The following is a 17,433-nucleotide window of genomic DNA, read 5'->3' on the forward strand; positions in this document are numbered from 1 at the left end:
GTCCCAGGCGTCTGTCCCGGCGCGACATGTACGACAGCGGGTCGGGCTGGCAGCGCAGCGACGTGTGTGTCGGAGCAGGCGTGCGCTCACACTTGTGGTAAGTCGAGGGCTTCAGGAAAGAAGTAGAGAGCGAGAACAAATCTGCGTAGGACGGGACGACTCTTCCACAGGAGAGAGAGAGGGAGCGAGGGGGGAGGGAGAGGGAGGAGAGACATCAGAACCACAGGCGGTTGTTGTTAAAGTTGCTGAGATGGAAAAAAAAGCTCTTGGCAATTAATTGGTCGCTTCAAAAAGACTGGTAAACAAGTAAACGGGTTTCCCCCGAAATGATTTTATTGTGTGCAAATGATGAATTCCGTAAACAGGGGATTAAAATAATGAACACATTCTATATTCAAATGGTAAAATCCACGTGTGAGAAACCTTTTTTCCTGAACAAGGCAACACACAAAAATAATGACCCCCCGGTGCACCCGTCCTCCCCCCCCCTACTGTCTCCGCAGCAATCAGTCACTCCGGACAGTTACCGGGGGTCACGAGGAAACAGATGAGCCGGACGGAGGGACGGCTGAGGGATGGATCGATCGCGCGGGTGAACAAAGGTAGCGACAGCACGAGAGAGACGCTCCCGCGAGCTCTTGGTGGATGACAGGGAGGCAGCAGCAGGCAGGCGCGCGGGTCTCCTCGCGGTGCTGGAACAATACCCAAGTCTAGGCGCGTGGTCATCTGTTACCCCCCCCCCCACACACACACACACCACCACCACCTCCTCCCAACACACCAAACAAACAATCCTTTCATTTAACCTGCATTTATTCTGGTTAATTCATTTATTCTTCTTCCAAGGGAACTGACAATCTGTCATCACCACTAAAAATCGCAAATCAGTTCTTAGGTCGCACGTTCCAATATAACACTCATTCATATACGCTGGGAGGCGTTAAAGATCAAAGCGATGACTTCCAATTCTCTTGTTCTTGCGATTTGATTGTCTCTTGGTGTGTTCACTTTTCGATTTTTATGTATCGAATAATGATTATTCGTCTTTCCGAGACTAGGAAGTGGAAAACATCCTGGGAACGTTCTAACGTCGCGATAACAAACCTGCCAGGGAAACAAGAACGTCCGTCTCACTTATTCTGCTCAAACTTCGTACCGAGCTGTTGTAGCAGCCTCGTGTTGTTAATATTATATTGTTGCTGTCATTATTGAGTATAATAATTACTAAAAATTTACAAAGCCTGTTTCATCCCAACGGTCTCCCAGTGCTTCTCACACAGGAGGGGACCCAGTTCCTCCCCAGTGAGGAGCAGCCCCTCCTGGGAGACACACTGCAGCCCCTCTGCACAGCAGCTCAGGGCAGGAGAGAGACACTGCTGCTCCAGGGGGTGAAGGGAGGACAGACTGTACAGGAGCAGAGTGGGGTTTATCCAGGACACCGGGGTGACACCCCCACTCTTACAAGCAGGGTCCTGGGATCTTCAGAGAGCAGGGAGTCAGGACACCAGGTTAATGTGTCATCTGAAGGACAGCGCCTCCTACAGCACAGAGTACCCCATCGCCACACTGCTCACTGGTTCAGAAATTCTGAAGAGCGCCACCTACAGGCTCACCACCACTTGCAGCTGCAAGCCTCGGAGGTCTCGCATCTCGGTACTGCCCAGGCACGGCCTTGCCGAGCCTCTGAGATCCGACAGGGAACAAGGTAGAGGGAGAAAACGGAATTCTTTTCTCCCGTCCTTTCACCCCAAGAATGAAATCGCCACTTCGGGGGTGCCAGTAACAGGCCTGTCTGGTTTCGCTGCTGTCGCAAAACAGCCGCCCATTTTTATTACAAGTTCAGAATTTTCCGACCAAACCGTCATGCCACTCCGTCCCAATACCGCTGGGACTGCGGCGCTGGCGAGCAACACCCCTCAAAACAACCGAGTGAGTGGACACAGTGACGGACTCTGGAGGATGAAGCCTGTACCAGGCGGGGCAGCACGTATGCAGTCTTGTAGTTACACAAACATACGACAGAATTCTCACAGCCTCCGGTTTCTCGTCTCTGGCTCTTCAGCCGGCTTTGGCGCAAGTCCTCGGGGTGTCTCGTGAGGGCGGGAAGGCGAACAGGGGCCACCTGCGCGAGCGCGAGCCCCGCGCCCGCAGAGCGCCAGCAGCACGAGGGCGCGGTCGCGAGGTCCGCGGCCGCAGCGAGCAGTTCGGACTCGGGCCGAGACGAGGAGAGAAAAATCGCGGGTTTCTCTTTCGCTTCCTCTTTTTGCTGAGGTTTGACGCGTTACCGAGCTTTTGAACTTAGAATCATAGATTCTTACCGTGGTAAGTTTCTGTTTAAGGTTTTATTTAAATGGTCTGTCATACTGGCGCGTGGAAGTGTGTGAAAGTTCAGTGGTCTCATCGGAAATAAGTCTCGGAATAACAGAAACAATTCAGTACAAATTATTTGGCTGTGAAGTAATAATTATGTGCTGCGCCTCTTCTTTTCAAGATATGGATTATAATGTTTCTGGTCTGTGCTGTATTGAGTCTGTCTTGTGTTATGTATGAACTATACTGTATCAGCCCTGTGCTGTGTAAGGACTGTACTATGTCTGCTTTGTGGTATGTGTGGACTGTACTGTATCTGCTGTGTGCTGTGTATGGACTGTATTTTGTCTGCTCTGTACCGTGTATGGACTGTACTGTATCTGCCCTGTGCTGTATGGACTGTACTGTATCTTCCCTGTGCTGCCCTGTACCTGATACCCTGCACTCCTCAGTAAACTCCCTGTGCTAGAATTCCGTAGAGGTCCTAATAAAGTGGCCAGAGGGGGGTACAGGAGTGCATGGCCCATCCAGACCTGACCTGCAGGGACCCTTCACCCTGGCTAGCATCCCAGTGGTGTGCAAGCAGCCCAGCTGAAACCACAGACCAGGGCAGGAACCAAGTGGTGATGAAAATTTCTTGGCAGTGACAAGCGGCGTACTTACCAGCCACACCTCAGGTCACCTGCAGCACGAGGCAGACATTAATCATCAGCGTAGCTCTCCTGGAGTCAGCAGCACAGGTGGGGACTTACCTTGTGTTTCTCTTGGCTCAATAACAAACCCCATTAATTATATATATATATCTCTTACAACTTCGGGGTTATGGTGTTTTTTCAAGAACAAGCAGTTGCTGCGAATTATGCACAGGTGAACGTTGGTTAGCTCCCATGTCTTCACAGGGCTGGGGAACAGAACCGTCTGCCGTTCCTCCTCAAGGACATAGAGTCACAGCTAGCAGCTATAGACTGTGTCAATTTGACCAGTGAAACAGACATGTATCTATACATGTAATACTATATATCCAAAAAGGCCCCAACAGGTATTCAGACAGGCATGCCAGAACATAACCTGGGCATAGAGTCGATGCAACTGTGACACATCAACATGCACAGAATGGAGGATACGCCAACACAGCATCAGTCCTACTGCCAGATAAAGATATCCGTGCATGCCAGTCATGCAAGCGCTTACCAGGTCTGGTATTCACAAAGGCACTCTCCAAGCAGAAAGGAAATAAACGATTGTAGTCAGTCTGTCAGTCAGTAGTTTCTCATGGAGCCTCTAATTGGAAGTGCTGCAGAATAACCGGCCTGAAGAGCACGGGGGAGACCTGGCGCACGCTGTCGTTTCCAACGTTCTGCCACTAGAGGGAGCCGGAGGAACACCTGTGCACAGAGCTTTGAGCGGCCGCGATTTTACCTCTGTCCTTCCCTCATTCCCCGCGCTCTCGAACTCCAGGTCTTCCTTACCTTCTCTGCCCCCTCTCCTCCCCCACTCAGCTTACCTGTCCCGCTCCTTCCCTCTCTCTCTCCCCCTTTCTCAGCGGTTGACCCCCAGGCGGGGTGAATTCCTGTTGTGTCGGGACTTGCTAGGCTGGGCTGCCCCCTCTCGCCCTGCAGGCGGCTCTGACACACACGCACCACTCCCAGAAAAAATCCCCACGCAAGCTGGAGAGCCCCCTCTTCCCGGTGCCGTGCTCTAACCCGGCAAAGGCGGAGCGCAGCAGCTGGAGAACTGGCCACAGCGCACGGATATCGCCGGGAGGGCGAAAACCTCAGAGCAGGGCGGCGACGCGAGCGTAGCGCCCTGCGCGGTGATCTCCCAGGGCAGGTCTGAGGAGAAACCCACAGACAGGAGGAAACTAGCGGACAGACCTGTCGCGCGACCGACAGGTGTCCACGAAGCGCACAACAACGCCTAGCGCGTGAGGGCATGCCCGCGCGCGCCCGTGCGTTACTGCTGGAAGCCTCGTGCAGGGCCTGACACAGACGCTCACGCTGTGGGCTGGTAGTGTGTAGCGTGGGCGAGGAAGTACTGCTGAAATATTAGTCAACGGCTAGGGGGAGAAGGCGCCTACTTCAGTCTGGCATGGCCGCAATGTTCTGTGAAGCAGGCCTACAGCAGTAGAGTAGAAAGTTACTAAAATGTCGAACAACCCTGCAGAACGCTCGATTGACACAGAACCTGTATTACGTACATGCTACCTTATGGAACACAATAACCGTGAATTCCAGTCAATCAGAAGACCAGAGAAGCGAGAAGACACGCTGATCTAGAAAGATGCACAGAGGGAGACAGACGGTGGACAGGCGGGCACTATATGAATACACATGTTCCAAGGCTTCTGTTCCAAGCGGATGTGTAATTAAATGAAGTTTAAAGACACTCCGCTCACAGGGCTTTACACACACTGACAACCAATTCTGCTCGCTTCAGCTCTAATTCCCCGCTGCACGGCATTAGCATTCTGCCTAGGCGTGTAGAACTAAGTGGCTTAAAAAGTGATTTGGAGTTGATTTGTATATAAAAGGCGCCTTTAACAGGATTGGCGGCTAATCTGCTCCTTACCGCATGAATGCGCCGGCAAAACCGTTTGCAAACCGATACACTGAGGAGCGAGCAGCCGTGAGAGCCGCCATTAAACACGGAGACAAAGACGAGACTTCCTTCTCTCCGTGGGTCGGTGGGCCTTAATCTTCTTGAGAACATTGTGAGTTTGAGCTTCGGATTTCTCTCTGTCCGAAATAAAGAGTTGCGCATCATTAGTTCATTTTAGGCAATAAGTCACGCACCGTGCGTCATTTGAATAAGTGCGTCATCTGCACCGCCACCACCATTACAATAATAATAATTATTATTATTTTTATTTCTGAGAGTGATCACAGTTCCCGTGGAAAAACACCTGTAACTGAAATTAGACCTTGGGTGCCCTACTACAGGACCGTTTGGAATCTGCATGGAAAATGTCCACATTGCCATTTCCAGCTGTCCGTCCGTCGGTCTGTCCGTCCGTGTCCGCGCGGCGGGCTCGGGTAGCTCTCCAAAGCGCAGAATAAACAGTGGAGCGCGAAGAGAGGGGAGCGGTCTGGCGCGCGGGCTGCTGCACCACTGGCCAGATGTGGCGGGGAGGAGGCCTGTGATCCAGATGTGCCGAAGACTTTTTTTTTAAAAAAAATATTTAAACAGCATAATTTATTCATTTTCTTGCCAGAATGTTGCGTCTCAAGTTTCTCACACCGCGAAAAAATGTCTCCTTGTCGTTTCAAGTCATCACTTAGCTAATTAAGAAGTCGTGTGCTTGCTGATTTCAAAAGAGGGTGAGGAGTTCATTGGAACGACTGGTTATTACAGTTTTATCAGTAGTTGTTGTAGTAACAGCAATATTAGCAGTAACAGCAGCAGCAACTGTGCCGGTATCAGCCATAGTAATGGCAGTTGCAATAGTAGTTGTAACAGGGCAGTAGCAGCGCTTGCAACTTTTGCTGTAGCAGCAGGACTGCAGCAGGACGGTCTAGAAGCACTAGAAGGTCCACTAGTATCAGCAGCTGTGGCATCAGTAGCTACACCTCCAGCTACTAATAATAATAATATATTGTTAATAACTGCAGTCATAGAAGAGCAGCTGTAGTGCAGAAAAGTATGAGTTGTACTAACAGTACTAGTAGTAGTGGTGACAGCAGATGCAGTAGCAGTGGGTGTAGTAATGGCAGCTGCAGCAGTAGTAGCAGTGATTGTAGTGGTAGCAGGAGTATTAGTGGAGCAGTAGTTGTAGTGAAATCAGCAGAAATAGAGCAGTAGTAGTGGCCGCACTATCAGTAGTAGTAGCAGAGTAGAAGTAGTATTAGTAAAGCAGTAGTTGTAGTAGATTCAGCAGAAATAGTAGCAGTAGTAGTAATGGCAGCAGTAAGCGTAGTGGTAGCAGTAGCAATATTGTTAGTGGAGCAGTAACTGTTGAATCAGCAGAAATAGAGCAGTCGTAGCATCAACAGCAGCATGGTTCTTGCAAGAGCAGAATTAGCATCAGTTGCATCAGTACAAACAGTTAACAGTAACTGCAGTGCAAATGAGGGGTTTGTGTGGCGGGGTCATATTTTCACATTTTGGCTTCTGGGTGCGGGGGGATACGGAGGGACGAGTGTGCCTGTGAGTGCACACGCGTGTATTTGAGTGCCAGAGAGTGTGAATCTGGCCGTGTGCCCCCGCGTGCACCTGTGTGCGCGCACACTAACAGCAAGCACACCTGAGCGGCCGCGGCAAAGATCCAGGGAGTCAGACGGAGGAAAGAACGTAAAATGTGTGGGATGGAGATCCAAGTACGAAGAGGTGGGGGGATAGAGGAAGACTGAACCGCTTGGATAGGCAGCGCAGCGCTCGGAGTTCCAGATCAGCGCGCTGCGCTCCGGGCGCGAGGTACAGTAGATTTCTAGGCTGGGGGTGTGTGTGGGGGGGGGGAATGCACTCCCATTGCTACAGTGCGGACCCGAACCGCCACCTGCACGCTCAGGGAGCCCCTGCTCTTCGCTGTAAGGTAGAGCAGGAGCGCGCGAGGGACACAGAGAGGACAGAGGGAGTCGCGCGCGCGTAACGCAGGCAGCCTCGCAACCAGGAGAAGAATCTCAGGGCGGTTTGGATGTGGTGCCTCCAGCCTAAAAATACTGTGGAACACGTGTAGGATTGGCGCAAAGCGGCTCTTTTCATTCCCGCTTTCCTTGTTCTTTCCTCCCAGCCTCTCTTCCTACCTTCCGCCTATCTGTCGCTCCTCTCTTTCTGCTCCAGTCCTTATTGCGGTCTCTGAAGGGAATTAACCTGTCCCTCCTACCACTCAACAGAGCGAACAAAAAGGCAGAGGACAGCAAGCTGTAGCAAATCCCTTTTTTTTTTCACCGAGTCCCCGCGTTGCGCTCAATAAGTGAAGAATGTGTCGCCTATCACTCACTGCTGGGATCAAGTCTGAGCGCCTGTCCCACGCGCTTATTGTGCTCGTCTGCAAAGAGGCACCCCAGCAGAGAGGCAGCGCGCTCGAGGAGAGCACGTCCGCGCTCGAGGCAGGACACTGACGAGCTGACGCTCGCGCCGTGGACACTTCGGTCTTTCTCCGGCTCTGGGTTTTTCCGTCGCGCAGTCATTTTTTTTTTTAAAAAAGGGGGAAAAATACATTTTTGTGAAAAAAATAAACTTTTCAGAGGTTTTTGCTGATTTCAATACGGGACGCGAGAGCCCCCTGTACACACGGAGCATGTAACTACCTGCTCAGAGACACAGGTTCTGTGTGACCAGGAGGACGAGCCGTGTCTCTTTCTGTCGGTGCTGCGGCTCGCGTTGACACCTTGGTGTAGAATCTCGCCATACACAAGTGTGGCTCCGGATTGAGCCTGTCCCTTACCGAGCACCGGGGCAGTGGGAAAGGAGGAGAAGGTCTTTCTGGGACGCGCCAGGAGACTGTCGGGTGTCTCCTGTTCACGCCGATTGTTTTCAATGAACGGAGAAACCAACTCTTTAAAATAAATTACTAAGCATATGGACATTATTTCCCAAAGACTAACAGCACCATTTAGCCTCGAAGCAAGCAACAAATCATAAAAGAAGAGAAGAACATACAATTTAAACACAGACTCTGTCACTTTATAGACTTTGTAAGCGCGGCACTGGGCTGTTCTCTGTGCCTTATCACAAGGCTGTGCTGGGCTTGCCTTTTCCAAGCGAGAAAAGCGACGAGCTGCTTTTTGGTCATCGCGACACGATGCGGGTGCTCGCCCTGCTCGCGGCGGTGAGGGCAGTGTGCGCGCTCCTGGTCTCCTCGCTGTCCGGCACGGAGGCGGTCAACAACAGCGGGCGCTGGTGGTGAGTGGGTCACGAGCTTCATTATTTCTCCGGTTTAGTCATTAATGCACAAACACACCCCGTTGGAAAGATCCACATGTATAGTTTACGAAATGGAGATAATCTGTCTGCAGACGTATGTATGTATTCAGGCACCCGGCCCTTTACAAATGAACTGTATCAAACGCAGAACTATTTGTGCTTAGTCGCGGACAGTAGTGAATTAGTGCGGAAATTAATTTACAAAACAGCAATGTGTTTGTTTTATTTATCTTAAGTGCATATTTTGTCTCTTGATTTGACCAAAAATTTAAGTCTCAATTTCAACATGGTCAATTATTTTTTTATACCTTTTCATTACTGTGACAGTTACAGCTCGGACTAAATACGGTGACACTGTGTTTGAAGTCAAGATTAATCGGAACCCAGGTCAACGAAAGAGACCAAGAAATGGAAAGAAGATTTTAGTTCGCCACTGATTTGAAGAAGTTTCTCAAGTCCATTATTTGCACATTAAGAGGCTGTTCGAAGTGCGGGATCTTGTCCTCGAGTGGGGTCATTTCCTCACGCGGAGGTCCCAAGCTTGTGCCTCAGAATTACTCGCGTTACCTGCCCGTGCGCTCGGGGCAGCAGATCTCTATGTAGTCTGTGCTGTTTCACTGACACTGTGTTTTAGCGAAAAGCCTCACGCACACAGTGCGCCTGAAACTACTAGGCTCGGTAGAGCACTTGTGCAGTGCTGGACTCAGGCTGGGCTGGGCGGTCTCGACTCGCCCGCGGCCGCACCGCGTGAGGGTCGCCGAGGGCCGCGAGCTGCGCTTTGAGCAGAGCCGAACCGCAGCCTCGCGGCTGTTCTGCGCGAGGACACCAGGACCGATGGGAGCGCTGGACTGACGCAAGCGGAGCCGCGCGCTAGGGCGAGACGCTCTCCACCTCGTTAGAGCCGGTCTTACTGCCCCGAATTCAGCTCTGCTTCCGCCAAAAAAAAAAATTCTGCCGTGCATTTAAATTCAGATAAGAAATATTCATTCAAGACATTTCGATCATAATTACACCGGTGGCATTTCTCACTTATCGATACAATTCCAAAAGACGTTTTACGCGTAGCAGGGAGTCCCTCGGCTATCTATAGCAAATTGCTGAAAAATAAATATATAAGGTGTCTTTAAAAGAGCAAATAACGAAAAGTGGTCTGATTTGTAATACAATTCTGAGAGATAGTAGCGGTAGTGGGTTGCGCGTGGCAGGGCAGTAGTACACGTGGAAACGGGAGTGTGTCTGTCTGCGCGAGCCGTGTTTATTTACAGCAGCTGTGCAGTGAGGCTCAAGGGCCGCGCCTGCCCCCCCACCCCCCTACCCCGCCCCAGCCTTTCGACAGTGCGGCTTGAACACGGGACAGCATTTTTCAGTCCAATGTGGGATAAATTAAATGCGGATTTATTTTATGGCTGAACGCAATTCCATTCGAGGTCGCTCGCGGGGTTATGCGGATGGTGAAACTGCGTAATGTTACAGCTTAGATGAAGTTATAATGCCTGCGCACTTTGACTTAATCTAAATTCTGTGTAACGTAAACTATGCTTATCCAGGGCTTTCTGGAATTCGGTGCCTATTTAATTGCACACTGTGAAAGCCTGATTGCCCGGTGTAAAACCAAAGGAGGTCTGCCTATCTACAGTATGTGTGTATGCACGTGTATACGTGTGTCTGTTTGATGGATTGCATTGCACTCGTTTTCGTTTTGTCCCTCCGCACTAAATGTAGGCGTCATAACCCGCAATTTGCCGACTTGCAGGGACAGTGGCGGCGCGCGACAGGAAGCCCACCGCAGGGGTGACGGAACGTGGTCAGGTGGTGACAAACTGCGCCAGTGACCAAAATCGCCTGCTCAGTACTGTACTCGATTTTTCGTAGGCTGTGCCGTGGTTATTCAGTACAACGCCGCTTTATTTGTAAACCGATCATATTCGGGGGTACTTTTACTAATTCAAAGTTAAAAGAAGTGAGAGACGGTCGCGCAATTAACCACGATAAACTGATTAGAGGTTAAAATCAACGGCCACGGAGGAAAAAGCAGGAGAAAACAGGAGAGCAGCTGAGCTCCTATGCTCTGCGTCGGTGCTGGGCAGCATGAAAATTGTAACAGCTCACTGTTCGGAATTTGTTTTCGGAGAGGGTGCTCATTTTAATGTGGCAGGGAGAGTGGGCCATAACTGGGAGTTTAGGGTCCCAGCCCCTCGCTGGTTAAAACTCTTCCACTTGCTCAGGGAGCTGACATGCGAGACTCATTTACTCCCGCCACCATGGCCAAGAAAAAGAAGAAAAAGTTCCCAGAAAGCCAGGGCTGGCAGGAGCCGCTGAAAAAGAGTGGATAATTATTAATGTCTGTCTCCTGAGACCTCGCTACCAGCGCTGCTGCTGCACAGCCAGGCCAGCGCGCCTGCTACCGGGCTGGGGGCTTTCATACAGGGGGCAGAATAAATATTACAGTATGTCACACTCCCCCTGATACTCCCACTCTCCCCTTGACACTCTCCCATACTCTCTCACTCCCCACCCACTCCCACACTCCCCCTCACACTCACACTCTCCCCTTGACACTCTCCCTCACACTCCCACACTCCCCCTGACACTTACACACTCCCCACCCACTCCCACACTCCCCCTCACACTCCCACTCACACTCCCACTCACACTCTCCCCTTGACACTCTCCCTCACACTCTCACACTCCCACACTCCCCCCTCACACTCTCCCTCATTCTCACACTCCCCACCCACTCCCACACTCCTCCTTACACTTACACACTCCCCACCCACTCCCACACTCCCCCTCACACTCCCACACTCCCCCCTCACACTCTCCCTCACTCCCACACTCCCCCTGACTCTCCCACACTCCCCCTGACACTCTCCCTCACTCCCACACACCCCCACACTTCCCCTCACACTCTCACACTCCCACTCTCCTCCTCACACTTACACACTCCCCACCCACTCCCACACTCCCCTTCACACTTACACACTCCCCACCCACTCCCACACTCTCCCTCACACTCCCACACTCCCACTCTCCCTCACACTCACTCCCACACACTCCCACTCCCACTTACACTCTCCCTCACACTCTCACACTCCCCTGACACTCCCACACTCCCCCTGACACTCTCCCTCACTCCCACACTCCCCCTCACACTCCCACACTCCGCCTCACACTCTCACACTCCCACTCTCCTCCTCACACTTACACACTCCCCACCCACTCCCACACTCTCCCTCACACTCTCACACTCTCTCACACTCACTCCCACACAATCACACTCCCCCTCACACTCCCACACACTCACACTCTCACACTCCCCACACTCACACTCCCCCTCACACTCACTCCCCCACACTCTCACTCTCCCTCACACTCACTCCCACACAATCACACTCCCCCTCTCTCCCTCCCTCTCCCCCTGGCTGACCCGGGGCTCTGCTGTACTCGTGCTGACAGGGGGATCGTGAACGTGGCCTCTTCGGCCAACCTGCTGACGGACTCCCGGAACGTGCAGCTGGTCCTGGACCCCAGCCTGCAGCTGCTGAGCCGGCGGCAGCGGCGCCTGATCCGCCAGAACCCCGGGGTGCTGCACGCCATCGCGGGGGGGCTGCACGCCGCCATCAAGGAGTGCAAGTGGCAGTTCCGCAGCCGGCGCTGGAACTGCCCCACCACGCAGAGCCCCAACGTCTTCGGCAAGATCGTCAACCGCGGTGCGTGTCCGGGGCAGGGCTCGGGACCCGCTGCCGGGTCACAGGGCCGCCTGGGCCCGGGGCTCCAGAGAGCGCAGGCTCAGTAAAGGGAGGGGGTCTGCAGCCAATCATCCAATCAATCTGGGCTTGCTGTGCAGCTGCGCCCACCGGTGGCTGGACTGGGTAGTGCAGGCCTGCGAAAAGTCCCAGCGCAGCTCAGCGAAGGTTTGAAGTGGGCAGTTTGAAGCTGTTATGTCAATGACTCTTTGGAGACCAGAGGAAACAGAGATGTACAATTATCTCTCCCTACCTGCTCTGGAGGTAGACCTTTAACAGCAGCTCTCCGTTACCATAAATCTCAGTTATCTGGACGCTTATCGAGCACACATTTTAGGAGCAGTATATATTTCAGTTTAACATTTAAGGTCAACATAAATATTACCATATAGGGTACAAAGGCATGTCCTCATCCTAAAGTAGCCCTGAAACGTCACTTAGGTTTTCTGCAAATATTCCTCATGACAGGTTTCACATGCAGAGAATTCATCATGATGTAGGCTTTACGCTGTGTGACTACCCCTCACACACGCACACACGTCAGAACCTGACAACAGGGGCCTGAGCACCTGCGATGCTCTCAGCCGGAGCGGTGCTGGTCCTCCCCCCAGCCCTGGCTCTGGTGCTGGGGGTTTTCCTGCAGATCTGCAGGTGTGCAGCTCCAGTTCTCCAGCACCATCGGCCACACACTGCAGTGAGACAGTTGTTCATTTCAGAGTGCCTCCACTGACTGACTTATGCAAAGAAAAAAAAAGTTTTCTCCATGCATTGTCAATGGGGGTCTTTAAAATATGGGTTGCGTGTCACTGTTTAGAAAGTATGAAAATGACATGAGTTAAATAGCTGAAATTTTATCACACTTTCTCGATTGTTTCATATCTAGAATAAACCCCAGTTTCCTCAGTGTATTCTCATCGGCACTCTGAGAAAAGCAGCCAGTAGCTCGAGGTTTAAAAACGAACAGGACTTGAACGGGACTCATTAACGTGTGGCTGTCCGCAGGCTGCCGGGAGACGGCCTTCATTTTCGCCATCACGAGTGCGGGGGTCACCCACGCGGTGGCGCGCTCCTGCTCCGAGGGCTCCATCGAGTCGTGCACCTGCGACTACCGCCGGCGCGGCCCCGGGGGGCCCGACTGGCACTGGGGGGGCTGCAGCGACAACATCGACTTCGGGCGCGCCTTCGGGCGCGAGTTCGTGGACTCCAGCGAGAGGGGGCGCGACCTGCGCTTCCTCATCAACCTGCACAACAACGAGGCCGGCAGGACGGTGAGCAGCTGTCCCCTCCCCTCCTCTCCCTCTTCCTCCTGGTTCCTCACTCCTTCCAATTCAGGCTCGCGGGGGAGCCAGAGGCTATCCCAGCAAGCAACAGGCACAAAGCTGGGTAAACTCTGGACAGGACACCAGTCCATCACAGGGCACATAGACACACACAGATACACACAAACCAGTTCCACTTTTCTCAGAAGCCAATTAACCCGCTAGCATGTCTCTGGACTGTGGGCGGACACCAACACAAACACAGAGAGAACGTGCAAACTCCACACAGACTGCAGCCCAGGTCCAGAACCCAGGGCCCCAGCTCTGCGAGGCAGCAATGCTGACCACTGAGCCACCATGCTGTCTGCCCTGCATCTCCCTTTTCCCCGTCTCCGCCCCCTGTCTCCTGGTCTTCCAGTGGATCCATAACGATCCCATCTCTCCCTCCCAGACGGTGTTTTCGGAGATGAGGCAGGAGTGCAAGTGTCACGGCATGTCGGGCTCCTGCACCGTGCGGACCTGCTGGATGCGGCTGCCCAGTTTCCGCGCAGTGGGCGACTTCCTGAAGGACCGCTTCGACGGGGCCTCGCGCGTCGTCTACAGCAACAAGGGCAGCAACCGGGCCTCGCGGAGGGCGGACCCCCGCCACCTGGAGCCCGAGAACCCCGCGCACAAGCCGCCCTCCGTCCGCGACCTGGTCTACTTCGAGAAGTCACCCAACTTCTGCTCCTACAACGGGAAGACAGGCACGCCCGGCACCGTCGGGAGGAACTGCAACAGCTCGTCCCCGGCGCTGGATGGGTGCGAGCTGCTGTGCTGCGGCCGGGGGTACCGGACCAGAACCGAGCGGGTCACTGAGCGGTGCAACTGCACCTTCCACTGGTGCTGCCATGTGAGCTGCCTGAACTGCACCAGCACACAGACCCTGCACCAGTGCTTGTGAGAGAGAGGAGAGAGGAGAGAGAGGAAAGGGGGAGAGGAGAGAGAGGGAGAGAGGGAGAGAGGGAGAGAGGGTGAGAGGAGAGAGAGGAGAGGGGGAGAGGGGAGTGAGGAGAGAGAGGAGAGGGGGAGAGAGGAGAGAGAGGTTAGGGGGAGAGAGGAGTGAGGAGAGAGAGGAGAGAGGAGAGGGGGAGAGGGGAGTGAGGAGAGAGAGGAGAGGGGGAGAGGGGAGTGAGAACAGAGAGAGAAGAGAGAGGTGTGAGGAGAAAGGAGAGAGAGGGGGAGAGGAGAGAGGGGGAGGAGAGAGAGAGGGAACGTGAGAGGAAGAGAGGGAGAGGGAGAGAGGGGAGGAGAGAGGAAGGAGAGGAGAGGGGGAAAGGGAGGAGGAGAGGAAAGAGACGGGGGGAGGTGGGATAAGAAGGGAGGGACACAAGTGAGGAACCAGGAGCAGCACAGGAAGATGAAGGGCGCTCCAGCAGGGCCCACTGCAGCCTCTCTCCTGCTCCCTCCTGTCCCTCGCCCTGGACCAGGAGACCGGGCTCAGGCTGTGACAGGCAACATGGAGCGTCTCCACCATGACCGCCGGCCGCTGGGGTTCCAGAACTGAACTGTGTCTCAGGCTGCGCTGCCGAAACCAAAAATACATGTCTGAGTTATCACTACAAGCACACGCTGAGCACACACTGCACAACATACTGAGCACACACTGCACACTGCCATATATAGTGTGAGCACACACTGCATCACACACTGAGCACACACTGCACAACATACTGAGTACACACTGCACACTGCACCACACACTGCACACTGCACCACACACTGATCACACACTGCATACTGCACCACACACTGAGCACACACTGCACCACACACTACACAGTGCATCACACACTGATCACACACTGCACACTGCACCACACACTGATCACACACTGCACACTGCACCACACACTGATCACGCACTGCACACTGCATTGCACACTGAGCACACACTGCACACTGTACCACACACTGATCACGCACTGCACACTGCATCGCACACTGAGCACACACTGCACACTGCATCACACACTGATCATGCACTACACACCGCATCACACACTGAGCACACACTCCATCATGCACACACACTGCACTCTGTCCCCGGACTGTCTGTATACAACATGCACTGATGTGTTAAAGGGATTATCATTTCTGTAAATACAAAACAAAAAATATTTATTATGATTTTGTATGTTATGGTAGATTGGAGCAGTGTTATGAAAATTAAATACTCTAGTTTTTTTTTCTGTTGTCCTTTAAAAAATAAAAGTTGTTTTTATAGTGTTAAAGAGCAATAAAATTTATATTTTCAAAGAGTCTTGTCTTCTCCCTTCATCAGTCGTTTGGGTTCATTTTTGTTCCTTGATCTATTTTGCATTCATATTTCATATGAGTCCCAGTAACCCTAGTATATCCTAATATTTCCAGTATATTCCAGTAACACCAATTTGCACCAATAACTCCTGCATATCCCATTAATGCCAGTAACCCTAGCATGAACCAGTAACCCCATATGCACCATTTCAATGTTTGAAGTTAAGGTGCTGTGTGATCATCTTATAAAACAAAGTCGCAGCAGCTTTGTCAGTTTTAAATGGCCTCACTTGACACAAGCAGAACAGTTTTTTGTCTCGTGAATAAAATCTAGATTTGCATTCCATGTAAGTGTGGAATCAGAAACAGTGCCAACATATTTATATGAATCAGCAGTTTCAGTGGCCTTATTGTCTATGTCCAGGAGCTAAATTTAAAGCATTTAAATGAGCTGGACTCTTCTCCGTGGGATGCGATGGCGTTTTACCCAGAACCTCTGATCTCCCCCACTTCTGCGGCCTATCTAGTCATATCCCACCCTTGCTGACTCTTCCTCTTTCATTCCTGCACCCCATCCTGCCCCCCGACTCCATCTCAACTTCACCAGCAGCTTCCTGCAAGGGTGGGGCAAGTGGGGTGACGGCCCCCCTCTTTGCTGGCGGACCGTCGTTCTCCTCACTCGGAGGTTGAGGTTTGTCGGACCCCAACAAGGCTTGCCATTCAAATCACGCCTCATCTCTGCTCTGCCTGGATTGGGGTTTGACCGAATCAGTGAAAAACAATATTTGTAGCTAATTAATTTCAATTTATTCCAGTAACCACAATATACGCCGACAAACCATAGAACAGTTTGGTAGACCTAGGATATTTCAGGAAACCCCAGTGTGTACTAGGAAATGCTAGTAAGCTTCAGTAAATTACACTTAATCCAAGTTTCAGAAACATTAAATATATTGCAGTTAACTCAACTACCCTACTAAAACACCATCACAAATCTGTATACCAGGGAATATTATACTAAAACCTGAGTAAACACCTATACATCCCTGAATATTCTACTAAAACAGCAGTAAACACCCATATACCCCTGAATATTCTACTTAAACGACTGTTAATGCCAATGTACCCAGAATATTCCACTAAACCACTAGCAAACACCTATATACCCCAGAATATTCCACTTAAATGCCAGTTAATGCCTATATACCCAGAACATTCCACTAAAACACCAATAAACTCCAGCATATACTGGCATACGCCAGCAGAGTCCTGGACACTGCAAACTGTTTTTCTACAACACCCAGCATAACTCCAGGCCTCTCTCTCTAATTTATTTAATGCAGAAAGAAAGCTCTCTGGCTGACAGCAGCAGCCACAGCAGTCTGGCAGAGTTCCGGCCTCACCCTGCTCAGTGCGCCGTGCTGCGGCCACGCGGGGTCAGCCAGGATGGCAGGCACAGCGGCCGCAGGGGAGCAGAGAGAGGCACACAAACGCTCCCACGCACACAAGTGCCCACAGGTGTGCATGCACACACAAGCTCGTGCACGAGGATATGTGCAGAAGAACAGATGAACACAGACCCATACTGTACATGCATATACACTCACACATACAAACACACTCACGCATACACACTGTATACTCATAATCATCATAATACAAATGCACACACACTTATAGTATCTCACACTCACATATCCACACACTCATACACATGCTCATAATCTACATGCACACACTTACACAGGTAGACACACTCACACACATACTCATGATAATACGCATGCACACACACTGGTACACATACTCATAATACACATGCACGCACACACACACTCATAATAATACACATGCACACATTTACACAGGCAGACACACACACATATTCATAATCTACATGCACACACAGGTACTCATACTCACACTCATATTTTCACACATCAAAATACACATGCACA

The 17,433-nt window shown here is 51.8% G+C and overlaps 1 protein-coding gene across 1 annotated transcript; it reads left to right on the forward strand.

Annotated features, from left to right (window-relative positions):
- The first annotated feature begins 8,050 nt into the window (after positions 1-8,050).
- wnt1 (wingless-type MMTV integration site family, member 1) lies at positions 8,051-14,120 on the forward strand. The gene is made up of 4 exons (XM_088912240.1): positions 8,051-8,151; positions 11,629-11,882; positions 12,921-13,186; positions 13,629-14,120. The coding sequence occupies exons 1-4, from the start codon at positions 8,051-8,053 to the stop codon at positions 14,118-14,120; spliced, it is 1,113 nt and encodes a 370-aa protein (XP_088768366.1).
- Positions 14,121-17,433: the final 3,313 nt, after the last annotated feature.

This window comes from Atractosteus spatula, chromosome 1 (genome assembly GCF_055471065.1).
Source record: "Atractosteus spatula isolate fAtrSpa1 chromosome 1, fAtrSpa1.hap1, whole genome shotgun sequence".
NCBI lineage: Eukaryota > Metazoa > Chordata > Actinopteri > Semionotiformes > Lepisosteidae > Atractosteus > Atractosteus spatula.

Bases quoted from the DNA above. Each gene is read 5' to 3' on its own strand.
- wnt1 (XM_088912240.1), top strand. From the start codon at position 8,051: ATGCGGGTGCTCGCCCTGCTCGCGGCGGTGAGGGCAGTGTGCGCGCTC. The intron at 11,883-12,920 runs GTGCGTGTCCGG...GGCTGTCCGCAG, and splicing joins CGGCAAGATCGTCAACCGCG to GCTGCCGGGAGACGGCCTTC. The intron at 13,187-13,628 runs GTGAGCAGCTGT...TCTCCCTCCCAG, and splicing joins ACAACGAGGCCGGCAGGACG to ACGGTGTTTTCGGAGATGAG.